The 16,024-nt window shown below is 42.4% G+C and overlaps 1 protein-coding gene across 8 annotated transcripts in view; it reads left to right on the top strand.

The window, feature by feature from the left end:
- Positions 1-16,024, top strand: part of RASGRF2 (Ras protein specific guanine nucleotide releasing factor 2) — a 222,075-nt gene that overhangs the window by 131,744 nt on the left and 74,307 nt on the right. For 7 of the 8 annotated variants that reach the window (XM_070517863.1, XM_044777914.2, XM_070517862.1 and 4 more), the window contains 2 exons: positions 4,503-4,628; positions 7,428-7,517. In XM_070517863.1, coding sequence (XP_070373964.1) covers positions 4,503-4,628; positions 7,428-7,517 — 216 coding nt within the window. Of the gene's footprint in view, positions 1-4,499; positions 4,629-7,427; positions 7,518-16,024 lie in introns of all 8 variants that reach the window. The other variant, XM_070517860.1, reaches the window with a different exon arrangement.

Here is a 16,024-nt window from a genome sequence, read left to right as displayed (position 1 = left end):
GCCATTTTATATATATTCTGTATTTTATTTATTCATTCATCCACTGGTATACATTTGGGTTGCTTCCACCTCTAGGCTATTGTGAATAATGCTGCAGTGTACATGGGTGTAAAATACCTCTTCAAGATCCAGCTTTCAGTTCTTATGCAAATACACTCCGAAGCTGGATTACTGGATCATACAGTAGTTCTATTTTTAACTTTTTGAGGACCCTTCATCCTGTTTTCCATGGTAGCTACACCATTTTACATTCCCATGAACAGTGTACAGGGTTCCAATCTCTCTTCAGCCTTGCCAGTACTTAATTATTTTCTGTTCTTTTGATCGTGGCCATCCTAATGGGTGTGACATGAAAATCTTTCTTCTTTTTTGTAATGTCCTAGAGATTGCATTCAGTCTGGCTAGAGCCTAGTAGTATGGATATTGACTTTTTTCTTTAATAGAGAAGCAAAAGAAAAATCTGTTTCTTTCTACATTACAGACGAAATACATATCATAGTTCTAGAGGCGAGGTCCTCAATCAAGCTGCCCATTGATCACCATAATTAATTCTTCCACTTTAGCTTGTTACACATGGATTATTGCACGATGGTCACCAATTTCCCTTGTTCTAGTCTTCAAAGCCCAGAGGGTATAGCAGTGATCTAATGCCATGTCCTAAAATATGCTGGGCCTACTGTCTAGTATAGAGGTGTGGCCACGGGTAACAATCAGTAATTTTTTCCCTGGAGCAGTAAGCTGGAAGAAGGTTAGACTCAGAGAGATGAAGATAAATGAGAACTGGATCAACCTCCCAGGGAAGGACACTGACAAAAGTTACAAAGACCTGTTATTGCCGATGTTGGATAGAGGTGAGATCATTGTGGACACAGCTAGTGTGGCTAGAGAGCTTGTCTTGTGGCAGCATCGGTCATTTATGACCAGGGCCTGCAGACAGAGAGGGCTCATGAATAACGGTGTCGCAGAAATATTAGGTTGTCTCTCACATTAGAGAAATCGCTAAAGTTGAGGGGTTACTGCCTCTGTTTCTCACTGGATTTCCCCAAAACAAATGATTTGCAGTTAGAATGTCAAGGGTTAGTTTATCCACTTAGTTCACGGATTAGAAATGTCAGTTTGCCGTTCTGGGTCACGGTTAAATGCAGAGCTCCTCTCACTTTGGGGGATGGGGCATTTCCAAGACCGTGTTCACGTGAAGCCCATGGCACTCGATGAAGCCCATCAGAGCTAGCCTCTATCCAGAGATGTCAACTTCTTTGCCCCCTGTGTTTCTTAGTCACATCCACCCACTGACACATCTCCTCAATCTCTCATTTTTACCATGATTGCCCCCACAGTCCTTCCATTTAGCGCTTTGTTTTTGGCCTCTTCTTTTTGTTTTTATTTCTCCTTCCTTTCTGCAGCTGTCTTTTGATTACTTTTTAATGTATTTACTTCCCATCTTTAAGTATTTAAGTATTTAGGTGATTATTTAAAGTATTTAAGGTGAGAGTCCCAAGAGGCACATGGTATACCTGGGTTAAAAATAAAATAGATAAGGAAATCAGGCAATGGAGAAAAATTGTGTGAGGCCAAGGGTATGGTTGGTGAGAGAATGAGTACCGTGTGGTCCTCTGCAGTTCCTAGAGTCGTTCTGATTTTGGCTCTGAATGTAATCAATTACATGATTCATATTGAAGCTAAGAATAGATTGGCATGCAGGCACATATTTTCTTGCTTCTGAGACTTGAGAACACTTCATCCTGTGGATCTTCATAAAGGAAACACTATGAGTAGAAATCTTAGAATTGATATTGGGGGCTGGGGAGCTCTTTGGCATTTTTCTGAATAGGTGAAACAAGGAAATCATACACAGTGTGTTTTTTTTTTTGCATTGGAATATAGGAAATATTGATCATGAAGAGTCCTAGAAAAGTCATGGATGAAGTACTTTACTTCAGCGTCAGTCTGACAAGTTCAGTGTGTGTGTGTGTGTGCATGATGTCTGTAGAAGCCAAGAATGCTGCTGTGTATAACTCTGCTGTCTAGTCTTAAAAATTCCAATTCACAAAGAAAGGGGAGACACTGATCTGGCTTTAATTTGAAAGATGTTTGCATGTGTCTTGCAAAATGTTAACACTTAAAACAGTTAGCAAACTTAAATAAGAATTCCGTGCCAAGAGTTTATACATTTTCTACTCTTCCTTTCAGGATACAACTCCATACAACCTCATTACACAACACCAGTGTCGCCCATTAGGTCCATGCTGAGGCCGTGCGTCTCTCTCACTGCCGTCTAGCTAGACAGTTTCAGGATACGCTCTTTGAAAAATGCTAGTGACCTTTGTCCAATATATTGTCTTTGCAATTACAATGCCAGATTTACATTATTTCCTGGCAAGAGAAGTTCAAATGACATGAAGATAAAGAAGAGAAAAAAGAAATAGAAAGAAGAGAAATAGGAAATATTCCTCAAAATGAGCAAGACTATGAACTTCTGGGGAAAAAAATAATGCAGTTTATTTCTCCCCACCCAGTCCCAAGATCTGTTCCAGGCTCACTCAACATTCACTAGTGCCCCACTTTCTTCCCACCAGGCAGTCCCCACCTTCTTCTTCCCTGGGTTCTTCTAAAAAACACAAATATCAGCCCAGCTCACATCCAGATTCCACCCAGTGGTGAGATCTCAACAAAAATCAAACCAGTGGCAGGCAAGAAAGGAGAGCCATAGGGCAGCTCACTGTTTTTGGGCCCCTCACTCATCAGTGTTCACCTGGGCCACAGCGGTGCAACCCACATCACTAGTGTCTGTTTCTGTGTTCTTAGTTTGAAAATTGCCTGCCTGTGGGTGGCAAGTGCTCCCAATTTTAGCATTTGTTTGGAGCCCACATCTGCCCACTCCTCCTGCAGACAAAGTTGTTTGCCTGGAACTGGATTGAAAGTGAACATACCAGAAGGAAATGCTTCTTCCCCCTACCATGCTGACATGTTTTCTCCTTTCTGTAGGTGCCTGTTTGCTTACTGTGTTATTCTTTGCTTTCCTCTTCTTTCAGTGGACATTTGGGGCCTGTCCAGGAAGTTTTTTTGGGTTCAGTGTAATTGCTGACTAAATGATTTTCTCATTTGCCTTAGAGGAGTGAATGGTTGAATCAGACCAAGGACGTGCATTTGATATTCTGCTTGCTCTTGCACAGCAGATGCCTTCCATTACTGAATTTTGAGGGAGTTATTTAGAAAATAATAAAACTAACAGCTAAGCACTGACTTTTTTGGTCTGCATTCTGCATCATTGCCAGCTTTGCTCTAATTATGTCATTCAAGGAACGATTCTAACCATTTCCCTTCCTTGGCCCCTTTGCGTTTCAAAAGACCAGAATTGTGGCCATATTTCTAAAGGAGTAAATCACTTGCAAGTATAAAAATGGCTTTATACGAAGTCGTTAGGGATTTTGTCAAGTTTATTGAGTGAAATCTTGAATGGCCTAGCAAAGGGAGTTGAGTTGAGGATAGTTCTGCTGACAGGGATAATGCAAAACTAACAGAGGTGACACAGCTTTTATCCGTTAATGAAAAGCCCAAGGAGAAACAAACGGAAGAGTTGTTGGAAATTTATGATATTTTTGTGGTGCTTTTCCTTGAAAGAACACATGCAAAGGTGTAGTTTTACCTGGTTAAGAAGCAGTGGGAGGGGTATGGTAATCGCCTAAATGTGACCCTAGAATGATGTTTCTTTTATTAATGGGATATTAGCTGCAGTGAAGACACTCAGATTATCTTAAAATCTCCTAATGATTCATTGTAAAAATTTCCGCTGGCCTCTTGCTGATCTATAGCTTTAGATCAGGGCTATCCAGGAGAACTTTCTGGGAGGATGGAAATGCTGTATATCTGTGCTCTGCAGTTCTGTAGCCGCCAGCCACGTGGGACTACTGAGTACTTGAAATGTGGCTAGTGTGAGCGAGGAACTGAAATATTAATTTAACTTTACTTCGTTTCAGTTTAGATTTACCTGGCTGCATTCAGCTAGTGCTACCCTTCAGACAGCACGGCTCTAGATCCGTAGGAGTCCCCTGAGCTTCTTGGGGGGGCCACAGTGGTAGAGACTCAAACTTTAGTTGGCATAAGGGGGTAACCCACACAAAGAACAATTTTGATTTATAATCTGGAAAAGTCCCTCTCTTCTCACTCCAAGAAGGCCGAAACATTCTGGAGGGCAGAGGACCCACTGCATGTTCCCCGTTCTTGTTAACATCTGCTGTTGTGTTGAACAGAAGGGGATTGGGTAAGATCAGGCAGGCTCAGCAGGGTCAGCAAGACAGGGCAGAGAAGATCCACATTTAGATTTAGTGTCCTTAGCCTTCTGCCAGTAGGAATGACTCAATTTCATGTTAAAATCCTTTAAAAATATGGACTAATATGAAATGCTTATTATCCATAATGAACTTTTGTTTCCGTGCATGATACTGACAAGAAGCTCTTGAATTCATGGCCTGGTTGTTAAAATGCATGATGTTTTAAAGCAGCAGTCCTAGAGTCTGCACCAGGGGACCGAGCAGGAGTGGAAGGCTCCCCAGCAGCGGACGCCGCAGAGCTTTCACCTAGCAGGTCACCCTCGACTCCTCGACACCTCCGCTATCGCCAGCCTGGAGGTGAGAGCTCGGAAAGGGACTCAGAAATCTAAGAGGGAAAGATGATTTCTAGCTCCTGAATCTTTTGTTTGCTTTACTGTTTCATTCTCAAAATATTTTTTAGTCTCAGTTATGAAAATTAGTTGGAAGCAAATATTGTTACTGTAGGACCAAGTAGTAGAAAAATAAATGACTAGAGAATATGTCATTAGTATAAACGATATTTAATTGACTCCATCATTACATTGCACTTTGTGTGGAGTTACATGAATCAGGAGGCCTGTTCTTAGGGTGACTGGTGGTTGAAGAATCTCAGTGCTGATTTTACAAAAATGTTCCCAGACTCTGATGCCTTACTGTGAATCCCGGTGTAGTCTGTGTTAAATAGGCTCATCTGGGACACCAAAATTTTGAGGGAACCTTATTAAGAACACTGTTTCACCTAAAATAAAGTCTAGTTGGATGGGACCCCCATCACCATGATTGCTAGTAGCAGAAACCAGTATATATTCTATAGTTATCAGAATCATAATGCATTCTCCCATAGTTTGTTCTAGAACATACCAAGTGTCTTCTAATTGGAGGAAAAACCATCAGAGCAAAATGTGGAAATCTTTTATCTCCCCATTGCTCAAATAGATATATCCAAATAACAGTGGTTTTTGAGATACTTCCTTTTTTTCTCCTCAAGCCAAGTATTTCAAGTCAGAAGGGAAAATTATTCAATTACGAAACCAGATTCACCCAAGTAACCCAAGTAAAATGTAGACTTTTGTGTGTGTGTGAGGAAGATTAGTGCTGAGCTAACCTCTGTGCCAATCTTCCTCTATTTTATGTGGGATGCCACCACAGCATGGCTTGATGAGCAGTGCTAGGTCCATGCCTGGGATCTGAACTCACAGAACCTGGGCCACTGAAGCAGAGCATGCAAACTTAACCACTAGGCCACCAGCCCCCAATATGAAGACATTTTTTGACTCTCACTTTCCTGCTTCAAATAGGGCAGTTTAGTAAAAGATTGAGTGCATGGTTCCAAATGGTCATTTCCTTTGTAGACTTAGCCACATGGTGGAAGCTCTTGTCATTGCCATCAACTCCAAAAGAAACTATCCTGGGTCAGGCTCTTGTCAGAAGTGCCTCAATGGATATTAGCCCTTGGGAGTGGACTATTTCAGACTCCTGGTCAATCATGGGCCACTCTGACGTTTGGGTGATTCTCCTAAATGAAGGTGACAAGCTAGACTTTGCTGGCTGGTTATAGGACTACTATGGAATTAGCCTAATCTCTTTACTATACTTAGAGCCTTGGTCAGTCAAGGCCTTGGCCATTTCCTTGACCATTGCCACATGGGACAGACGCCCTTGAGTTCATCATAGTCTGGAAGAGTTTGAGGCCAAAGCCCATGGAAGCAAAACTACCAAAGCAAGAGAGGAATGCTGTTCACTGGGTTACTGTTGTTAAGGCTCTGTTTTATAGTCTCTTTCCATATATTTATATTCCTAGATGAAATTTTTAAATTTACATGAGCATCATTTGGAAATCCTTATCCTGTTTGTGGATTAGCTAAGTCCTTTATTTCTTCTTGATATGACTAAATCATAGAGACATAGGAACATAGGAAGGAAGCAGAAATCTGTGATAATATGGAGGATCCGAGTGGGGACAGTGTCACATATTTTCACATGGTGGAGCTGAAGTTTTGCCTGTTTGTCTACTTGCCACCTTTTTCCACAAAGGTTTTAAGGCTCCTACTGAAAGGAAAGGGTAGAGCTGTTCTGTGCTTTTGCACTTTGTCATATTAAGCAGCTCTTTGCTTCTCCACTTATTTATTGATTTTAAACATGACTATGTAACTTTAGGGTCAAACTAATAAAAGCCCTTCAGGTCAGAATCCCAGTGAGCTATTTTCACTAAAGCCTGAGTGAGGAAGCACAGTGAGAGTGCATCAGCATTGTCAAATATGTGTAAACTGTCTGAGGAGGGAAGGGACTGCAAAAGGTACTTGGTGCATCCTTTTGATTTTCGAATGCATGCCTACTTTTAAAGGTGTTTTGAGAAGAAAATTCTATTAGTAACGTGATTTAGAATATATTTTAGGACTTTTTTTTATGTTGAGATATAATTCACATACCATATAGTTCACTCTTTTAAAATATATAGTTTAGTGGTTTTTATACATTCACAGGGTTGGGCAACTATAACCACTATCTCATTCCAGAACATTTCATCACCCCCCAAAATAAACCCTGTACCTCCCCATTCCTATCTCCCCCCAACCCCTGGCAACCACTAATCTATTTTCTGTCTCTATGGATTTGTCTATTCAGGACATTTAATATAAACGAAATCATTATAGTATGTGACTTTTTGTGACTGACTTTCACTTAGCATAGTATTTTCAAGGTTCATTCATGGCGTAGTATGTGTCAGTACTTCCTTCCTTTTTGTGGCTAAATAATATTCCCTTGTATGGATATACCACTTTGGTTTACCCATTTATCTGTTGATGGACATTTGATTGTTTCTACTTTTTGACTACTATAAATAATGTGTTTATTGTGAATAATGGCTATTATGAATAATGCTGCTATAGATATTCATGTGTAAGTTTTTGTGTGGATATATGTTTTCATTTGTCTTGGGTATATACCTAGAGTGGACTTGCTGGTGTAGAATCTTATTACTTGCCTATTAACAAGGAAACTGTAGAGTATGTGGCCCAATCATTCATCCAGTGCAGGAGTGAAAATGAGAATTTCCATCACAGGATATTATCTATCTGCCTCACCGTGCCATTTCCATTCTTTTTAAATAACCAGGACAGACGACTGACAACTCCCACTGCTCTGTTTCGCCTGCTTCTGCTTTTGCAATCGCCACGGCTGCAGCAGGACACGGGAGTCCACCGGGTGAGTAGGGATGAGCAGCAAGTATGGACACATGGCAACTTCTGTGAAGTCAGTGGGCCTTGCCTGCCAGGGTCTCGAGGATACACTGGGAGGCTTATTAGGAATGCACATTCCCAGCTCCCATCCTCAGTCAGTGTGTCTGGGTGAGACACTTTTAAATAAGCCCCTTCAGGTGAGTCTCACACAGCTCATCTGTGGGTGACACTTTTGAGAACTTCTGGATCAGAGAAGGATGTGTTATTTCTCCTGTGTTGTTTTAATGGAGTTCTATCACCTTTTTAGCCAAATTACTGAGAACACGTGTTTCCCTTTTAATTGAGTACAATGCTAAAAGCAAATTCGAGGTGGGAGGGAAGGTCGTGGAGTGGGGAGGGAGGAGGAAACTATTGGTTTAGCTAACTCATAACTCATTTCCGGTAGCTCCACGATGCTTTCTGAGTTGCTGTCAGTTAATTTTCAGGGTAAAGAAGAAGTACTTAAAATAAAAGCACAGTATTTTAATAGATGAAAATCATGTTCATTATCTCTGTCCTCTTCTCTCATGTGCATGGAGGACGTTATGTTAAAATAAAGCAATACCTGGTTTAAACAGCCTTGTTGCTGTGCCTTCACCTAAGCTAACCCTGTGGGTGCCGATCATCATCCTTTGCAGAACCATGAGTGATGGTGTATTTTGTTCATTAGCCATTGTTTGCATACCACAAAGGAGTCCATTTCCAAAGCCTGAGAACCTATATTCAACAAAGGTAACTAGTAGGTAGTATCTATGTGAATTCTTTCTACATTGAAGTCAGAACAGAGAGAAGTTCTGTAATGAATATGAACTACCATGGTAATTATATGTATCCCGTCTGAATGGAAATCTTTGCTGATTGGCCACATTCTGCTTCAGTGTTTTGCCACACACACTGCATTAGATGTGGTCAGGCAAATTGGGATGTTTTCTGCCCCAAATGTTCCCAAACCTTCTCCCAAAAGACCCATCAGCATAAGACAAAACAGCCTATGATGGTGACAATATTGATGTCTTGTCCATCCGGTTACCTTCTGTTGTGGACTACATTCCATAGTAGTGAACCTTTCTTTGCTGAAACGATAAAGGAGTCTTTACCACACTCCCAGCAGAACTGGTTGCCAACTGTGACTTCATGAAGACCCTCTCCCGTCTGTCCTTATCACAAGCTGTTCTGTCTTTGGAAAAAGTGAAATACAGAGCTTCCTTTCAGGTTTCATAATTTAAATATGGTTTGTGAGGGAAAGTAGTTTTTGGGTTAATTCAGGATGAGCCCAGTTCCCCATTTGCTGGAGGCCGGCTAGGGGAGTGTCCTTTTTTTCCTGTGAGAGCGCCGCAAAGTTCTAATGAGCTTCAGGGAATGGCTTTCTCACTTTGGCTTGTCCATGCGTGACGGACCAGAGGATAAAATAACCAAAACAGCCAAATCTTCCTCACTGAACACTGCTGCCTTTCTTCCTGCTTCCTGCCTGCAGCTGAAATAGCCTGAGGAAGAAAGCTCTCTTTAGGGAGCCGGCTAAGGAGGGCGGCCTGCTGGCTGACCACCGCCAGTGTTGCTAGGTGCAGGGCGGCCTGAGCCTACTTTTTTATGACAGTGCTGTTGATGTTGCCTTTAATGTGATCTGGAGCCATACGTTTCAATTTTAGAAATAAAGAATTGGATTTGGCAGTGTCTGTGGCCCTGCTGTAAAGGCAGCAAGTCTCACATGGGTCAATTTCAGTGGCTAATGGTGCTAAGAAAAGGGGTCTCTTTTGAAGCTGGGACCAGTACATTCCTGGGGCTCAGCTGTTCAGGGCAGCTGGCCCTGAGGGATTACACCTGCTTGGGAGAACTTGGCAGAAGAGCTCCGGTTCATAGGTGGCTGAGGAAGGTGGATTCGGAACAGAAACGGAAGTGCTAAGATCATGTGGACTCATTGGCTAGCCAGGGAGAGCACGTTGCTGCCCCGGGAAGGGCTAGACCCAGATGGACAGGACTTCACAGGAAGGGAGTGCTAGGTAATGGTTGATTCTCAAACCGAACTTTATATCCCCTCTTTGAATCAGGAGTCACTGACCTGAACGCACCCTAGGATCTGAAGAGAGCAGGAGGGAAGGTTGTATAAACAGGTGCACACAGCTCATGCTTGCAGCAGTCTTTGCAGGCTTCCTCTCTGCTTGTACGGCTGCAGTATGGGCCCCCCTGGCAGTGCGACTCTGCTGTGTCCTGGCCCATAGCAGGAAACAAGGGACCGCTGGGCCATGCCATGCTGTCTGCAGAGTGGCTGTCCGTGGTTAAGGCTCCTCCTGGGGCTCCCTCTTGCTTTAATCCTCTCTCACCTCCCCATCCCCACCTCTGTCCCCATCAAAATACACAGGAGTCTGGCAACTCTGGGTTAGAACTGTCAGTTAATGATGCGCTTTCAAGTGTTCACTCCAGCTATTTGCATGTTAAGCCATTTCTCTTTAATTATTGCTTGGAAGGCTTTCTTACTTCATTAGAAGCAATTTCAAATTTAGCAAGAGAGTGGACAGGAAATTTTGTTTGTAAAGAGGCCAGGCAAGATGCCCATGCCTGGCCCCGAAGGCAGAGCAAGCTGACTTTATTTGTCAAAAGTGGCCTGGGATCTGCTCAGGGTCACCAGCCCTTCGCCTGGGGTCTGAGCCTACATAATGTCTACACACACTGGAAAAGCCTGGGTTTTCCTCCCTGATTTCTCTTAGGACCCAAAGCCTGCCCTTTCCAAAGATGGATCAGTCTCTTCCTGCCACATCATGCCCCCTTTGCTTGTAGATCAGCAGTAGTGTCTCTGTTGCACAGAAAGAAAAGCCTGATTCTGTGGGTATGATTGCAGCACTAAAGTCATTCTTGTTAACTTCACATTATGATGATTTAACAGTTTCTATAGTGTTTGCCTTCTGATTGGCAGCCAAGTTACATTAGGCCCACTTATGGATGGATCCAGAATTTGTGGGGCCTAACCCTTACACAGTTTGCGTCAGGAAGAGAATATGAAATTACAAATACACACCTTTAGGCGGCTCCCGGGGCTTTAGAAGAGGCCTGTGCACACTGAGAGGCCCTGAAGCCTAAGCTTCATTGGCTTCCTGGTAAATCTGCTTATGGGTCTAATCCAGGTCGTTCTTGGAATCGCAGCAGCTTTAGGAAATTTTGTTCACTGGGGAGTGGGGGTGGGGATGGGACCACTGATCATCAATTAGTCAGACAAATCCCCTTCTCTGTGGTGGGACTTAAAACTCTCTACAAGACTGAGACAGAGGACATTGATGGGGTCTGGTGTGCCACCACACTGGTGGTAATGTATTTTCAAACATCTGCTCAAATTTAGTTCATCATTAAAGTAGAAGTTAAAATGTGTGCATTTCAGATGGCTGCTGATACAGGAAATCTGCAGGTGCAGGTCTGATACAGTTATGATATGAATAGAAATGCAAATCCAGTGAATACTCATATCAGGGCACATCATGGTACTTACTATACACCTGAAGCTCTGGGATTAATTATAGAGTTTACGAAATGATCTAAAATGAAATATGAAAGTGTGAGGTGGGTTATTTTTATGGGAGTAGAAATAATGGCAGCGGGGGTACTACAAGCAACTCTTGATTATCTGTGAGCAGATTATATGTTTTCCTATTCTATGCAAGTCAAAGTAAATTAACAAAGTAGAGGAATGGTTGAATGCACTTATAGGAAGATTAATGGCACTGTTACAATCGTTTACAGAAACAGTGGGTTCTTTATTGGTGATTACTTGGTACTTCTAAGGTAGATAATTCATAATCTGTTTTCTCTTCTGTCATATGACTCAGGCCTGTGTAGTCAATAGTAGATCTGAGCTTGCTGTGAATTGGGCTTGGACCCCTTTTTAAAAATACTGATACCTGGTTCCACCCCCAGAGCTTCTGACTTGATTGATCTGAGTTCATCCTGGGCGTAAGGATTTTTTCACGTTCCCCAGGTGACGCTAATGTGGAGCCACGTTGAGAAACCACTGGACCAGATGGAGGAGGTGTCTGTTCCTTCTTTGGTTGCAGCATTCCCAATTTATTTCCTTGGAGCTCTGACTCCTGTAGACTATGTCATTTTCTCCTTAAGTAAGACAGAGAGGCTAGAGGGGGCTGAAGTGAGGGGGATGCCTTTCCCTGAGCTGGGTAAGGCTCGGGCAGCCTTTTTCCCTGGAGAGTAGACCTTTGCTGTGGAGAAGGCTCTGGGCATCTTTCACAATGGTACTCTTCCCGGGCTGAAAAGGGAGGCCTCGCTTGGTGGAATTTTTTAGTGATTCTATTGATTCCATCGGTCAGTTTGGGGAGGATTGCCCATCTAAACAATATTCAGTCCTTCCATCTCTGAACACGGACTGCCTCTTCGTTTGTTTAGACCAGTTCTCACTTCTCCCAGCAATGTTTCATGTTTTCCAGCATATGAAGTCTTGCATTTGTTTTGCTGCATTTATTGCTAAATGGCTGACTCTTTTTTTGTTGGGTTTTTTTTTTTTTTTTTTTCCAATTGGAAGTATCCTTGTTTGGGACATATTTCCTATTTTCTCTTTCAAAATGTTTAAAGACATTTTTTCATTATTCCATCAAAGATAGCTAGTTGAAGTTTTGGGGCCAGACTGTATCTAATTTATGTCTTTAAATAAAAACATTATTATCACTATTATTAATTAAAAATAAAGAGCTTTGGCAAACCAAATTTAAATTAATGATTCCAAGTCTTATTTTTAAACACACACACACACTGCCAGGAATTCGAACTTTGGAGCTAAGAAGTTACATCTTTCACTGGTGTGAGCCTGCAAAGTGGCTCATGGCAGATGGTTCTTGCATTCTCTTCCTGGGAGGATGCCTCCCAGCAAGGTAGAGCCCTTGGAAACTTCTCTTTTCATCATTGTCTTTCCTATGCCTTCCAAGCAGACCCAGATCCTGTTTCTGCTGGCCTGGGCACCCTCTTTCCTGACCATGTTGCACTGCCAAGTTCTCTTCTTTGTGCTGCCCTTTCCTGGGCTCCATGCAGATATTCTCTCTTGCTGTCGCTCCTCGGCAAACGTCCAATACAGTTGATTGTGCCTGTTCACTTCTTTAATCCACTCACATTGCTTAATGGCTACCTGATTGCATTACAGGTCACCCATTTCAGGGCCAGGCAGGTAACCAAAGTGGGGGCTGGCGAGCTGATACCATGTGTAGACAGGGCAGAACTGCTCATTTCTGTCGTGACAGAATACAGACCAGGGCGTCAGATCTGTTTTCTTTCTTTTCTTTTTTTTAAGAAAAACCAGGAGTCTGGATATTTATGTGAAATATCCTTTTTTGAAATATTGGAAGGGAATTCATACTCTTTAAAAAATACTGTCCACGGCAAACAAAATACTTCTGTGGACCACATTTGGCTGTGAGCCACCAGTATGTGACCTCAGATTTCTATAATCATTTACAGCTGGAGTATAGGCTGACACAGATAAGATTTCCTGAGACATACCTAAATCCTAGCAATGGACCCTTGAATCTCCTCAGTGGTTCGCCTCTCCTGATTTCCTATTCCTTCTGCTGGGCTGTTTGACAGAAAGGCCATCTCTTCTTGTCCACTGTGACTGGGCCACTGCTTTCACAGGGTAATCTTATCTCAGAGATCTAGAGGATGCCTCATTGTCACCCCTTACCGTGGAAGGGACAGTGGGGACCATATTTCTCCATCTTATTTTATGGATTCTGAATCAAGCGTGAGACCCATAGTGGTGGAGCGCCCGGGTTCTCAGTTACTGAGAATGAGGCTCAGGTCTGTCCACCTCTGAATCACTGCTTTCTGGGCCCTGATATGACCCCCAATCCCACATTTGCTTCAAAAAGTAAAACTCTCACTATCTAATCATGACTCTGAGTAATCATAAAACCAAATAATCATCCCATGAGACTAAAAATGTTCTGGTTTCTTGGACTTTTTGGTTATTTTTATAATAAATGCAATAAGAAAAATAAACAATAATAAGTATATCAACACTACAAAAAACTGAAAATCATTACTCTGAAAACTTAGGAATAGTAGGTGGCCTCAGCAATATGTAAAGAAAAATGAAATTTCTCAGTGAATTTTCCATTGGGAGAAATAGTCATTGACAATGTTGTGATTATGTAACATTGCATCAGCTCCATACATTTGAAAGGATGAGATAATCTGTCAAAGTAGTATGTCAAAGATTAAGTATGATAGTTGAAGTAATTTGAAGAAATGAACTGCCTTTGTGTGGTCAGTGATGCAAATCAGCCAGGTAAACTGAGTCTTAAAACTTCTAAAGTCCATAGGAAGGGAGGAATGAGCTTTTCATCTGCCGGGAAACTATCCCCTTAGAACAAAGGCCCTGGGTGTTCCTTGTCTATGTAACCAGACAGTACCTGGTACAGGTGGTTTCTCTTACCAACATTTGTAGCCTATGGCTTCACAAGTGCTGGGAAGAACTTGAAAGCATGTCATTAGCCTGTTTTATTGATTGTGAGTACATTATAATTGTGGGTAGCATTTTCAGAGGGCCTCCCAAAGTCAAACTCACATCTTGGACACCCCTATCCTATGCTGCCCTGTTGGGCATTTCTGTATACAAATTGAGTGAGTGGTTGCACTTATTATCAGCATGACAAGAACCACAACAATAGTTGCATAATTCTATAGGATATACTACACACCACGCACTATTCTAGGCTTCACATTTGTTAACTGATATGTGAAATAGTTACTATAATTATACTCACTTTCCAACAGAGGAAACTGAGATATAAAGAGTCAGGTAAATCCTTTGAGGTCACATAGGTAGTAAGTGGCAATCAGTCCTGTCATCTGGCTCTGGAGTCTTCTTCTAACTACTACCCTACTTGCTTGGATTTCGCCAGTACTTTATTACCTTGGCCTGATGGGCAATTGATGTTTAAAAAAGTAAGTGAAGAGAGGGCCCACAGGATCTATTACCAGTCCCACCCTCTGCCTTACGTATATAGGGCAGAGCTGGAACAACTTCTGTGGGTTTCTGAAGTGCTGCCGTTTTGTTTGAGAAGTACATGAACATTTCTGTTGGGTGATCTGGTGGTTTCAAAAATATGCCCGCAGATTCTTTCGTACTCTTCCCTTCAAGAGGTGGAGCTTGGGCTGGCCCCATGGCATAGCGGTTAGGCTCATGCATTCCGCTTCGGCGTCCTGGGGTTCGCTGGTTTGGATCCCCAACACGAATCATGCACTGCTTAGCAAGCCATGCTGTGGCAGGAGTCCCACATATAAAGTAGAGGAAGATGGGCACAGATGTTAGCTCAGGTCCAGTCTTCCTCAAAAAGAACCCACAAAAGCTGGAGCTTAATTTCCCTTCCTTTTGGTGTGGGCAGGACTTAGTAACTTGCTTCTAACAAATAAAATAAAGCCGAAGTGGTCATGTGTGACTTTGGAGCCTAGATCATCAAAAGGCACAGTGGCCTCCCTCTTGGTCAGTCTCTCTCTTGGATCATTTGTTCTGGGGGAAACAAGCTTCCATGTCATGAAGAGAGGCCCACGAGGCCAGCAAGAAACTAGGAAGCAGACTTCCTCCCAACAGCCTTGTGAGTGAATCGGAAGTGGATCATCCAGCCCCAGTTGAGGCTTCAGGTGACTGCAGCCCTGGTGGACATTTGGACTGCAACCTCCTGAAAAACCCTGAGCTGGAGCCACCCAGCTGAGCCACTTCTAAAATCCTGTCCTGAAGAAACTGTGAGATAAGAAATGTTTGTGGTTTTAAGTCTCCAAGTTTTAGGGTAATTTCTTATGCAGCGATAGAAAACTACTATAAGTGGTGTCATGAGAGCCAGTAAGCCTTGGCCAAATTATTGATAATCAAATTGAATTTAAGGAGCATATTTTCATTTTGGAAAGAGAAGCATGTCTAGCCTGTTCCCCATGGGACAGAGCACCCTGGGCTTTTTCCCTATCAAATATTTTGAAATTGAGGGAATAGATCTAAGATTAAGATGTAGCTTAAACCTACCTTGTATTTGAAGATCTCTGAACGGTGTCTCTCTTCTCCCTTCACCGGTAGTCCTCTGAATTGAATAGAATGATTTTTCTGCTGTTTGAGAGCTGAGAGCAATTTGATTTTAACACAACTGTTGCTTAGCAATAGGAAGGAACTTAATGGCTCTACTCTCTTCTGCAAACTGAGAGGAGCCTCCCTGTGTAGCTATTGTATGTCTGTAGTGCTGAATTTAAAATTGTAATTAGCATTTTAAGATAAGATTGAAGCTGGCCTGTGTGACACATTGCACCCACCCTACATCTCAGCTACCCAGGGGCTTGCACCGTCCCAGTTTGAGGCCGCTTTGCAGAAAAGCTAGTCTCTTGGAACTGTGAGGCATTTAGAAGTCAAAGACAAAGCTCTAAAGAAGTTAGTAGATTCCTCATTGGTAGGTGGTTTATATTCCCTCTATACTGACTTTGTGATTTGAGGACTGAAAACTTGGCTCTTGAAATGTTGTGATT

Source organism: Equus asinus, chromosome 9 (genome assembly GCF_041296235.1).
Source record: "Equus asinus isolate D_3611 breed Donkey chromosome 9, EquAss-T2T_v2, whole genome shotgun sequence".
NCBI classification, from domain to species: Eukaryota; Metazoa; Chordata; class Mammalia; order Perissodactyla; family Equidae; genus Equus; species Equus asinus.
This window is presented reverse-complemented; position numbering and strand designations above follow the sequence as displayed.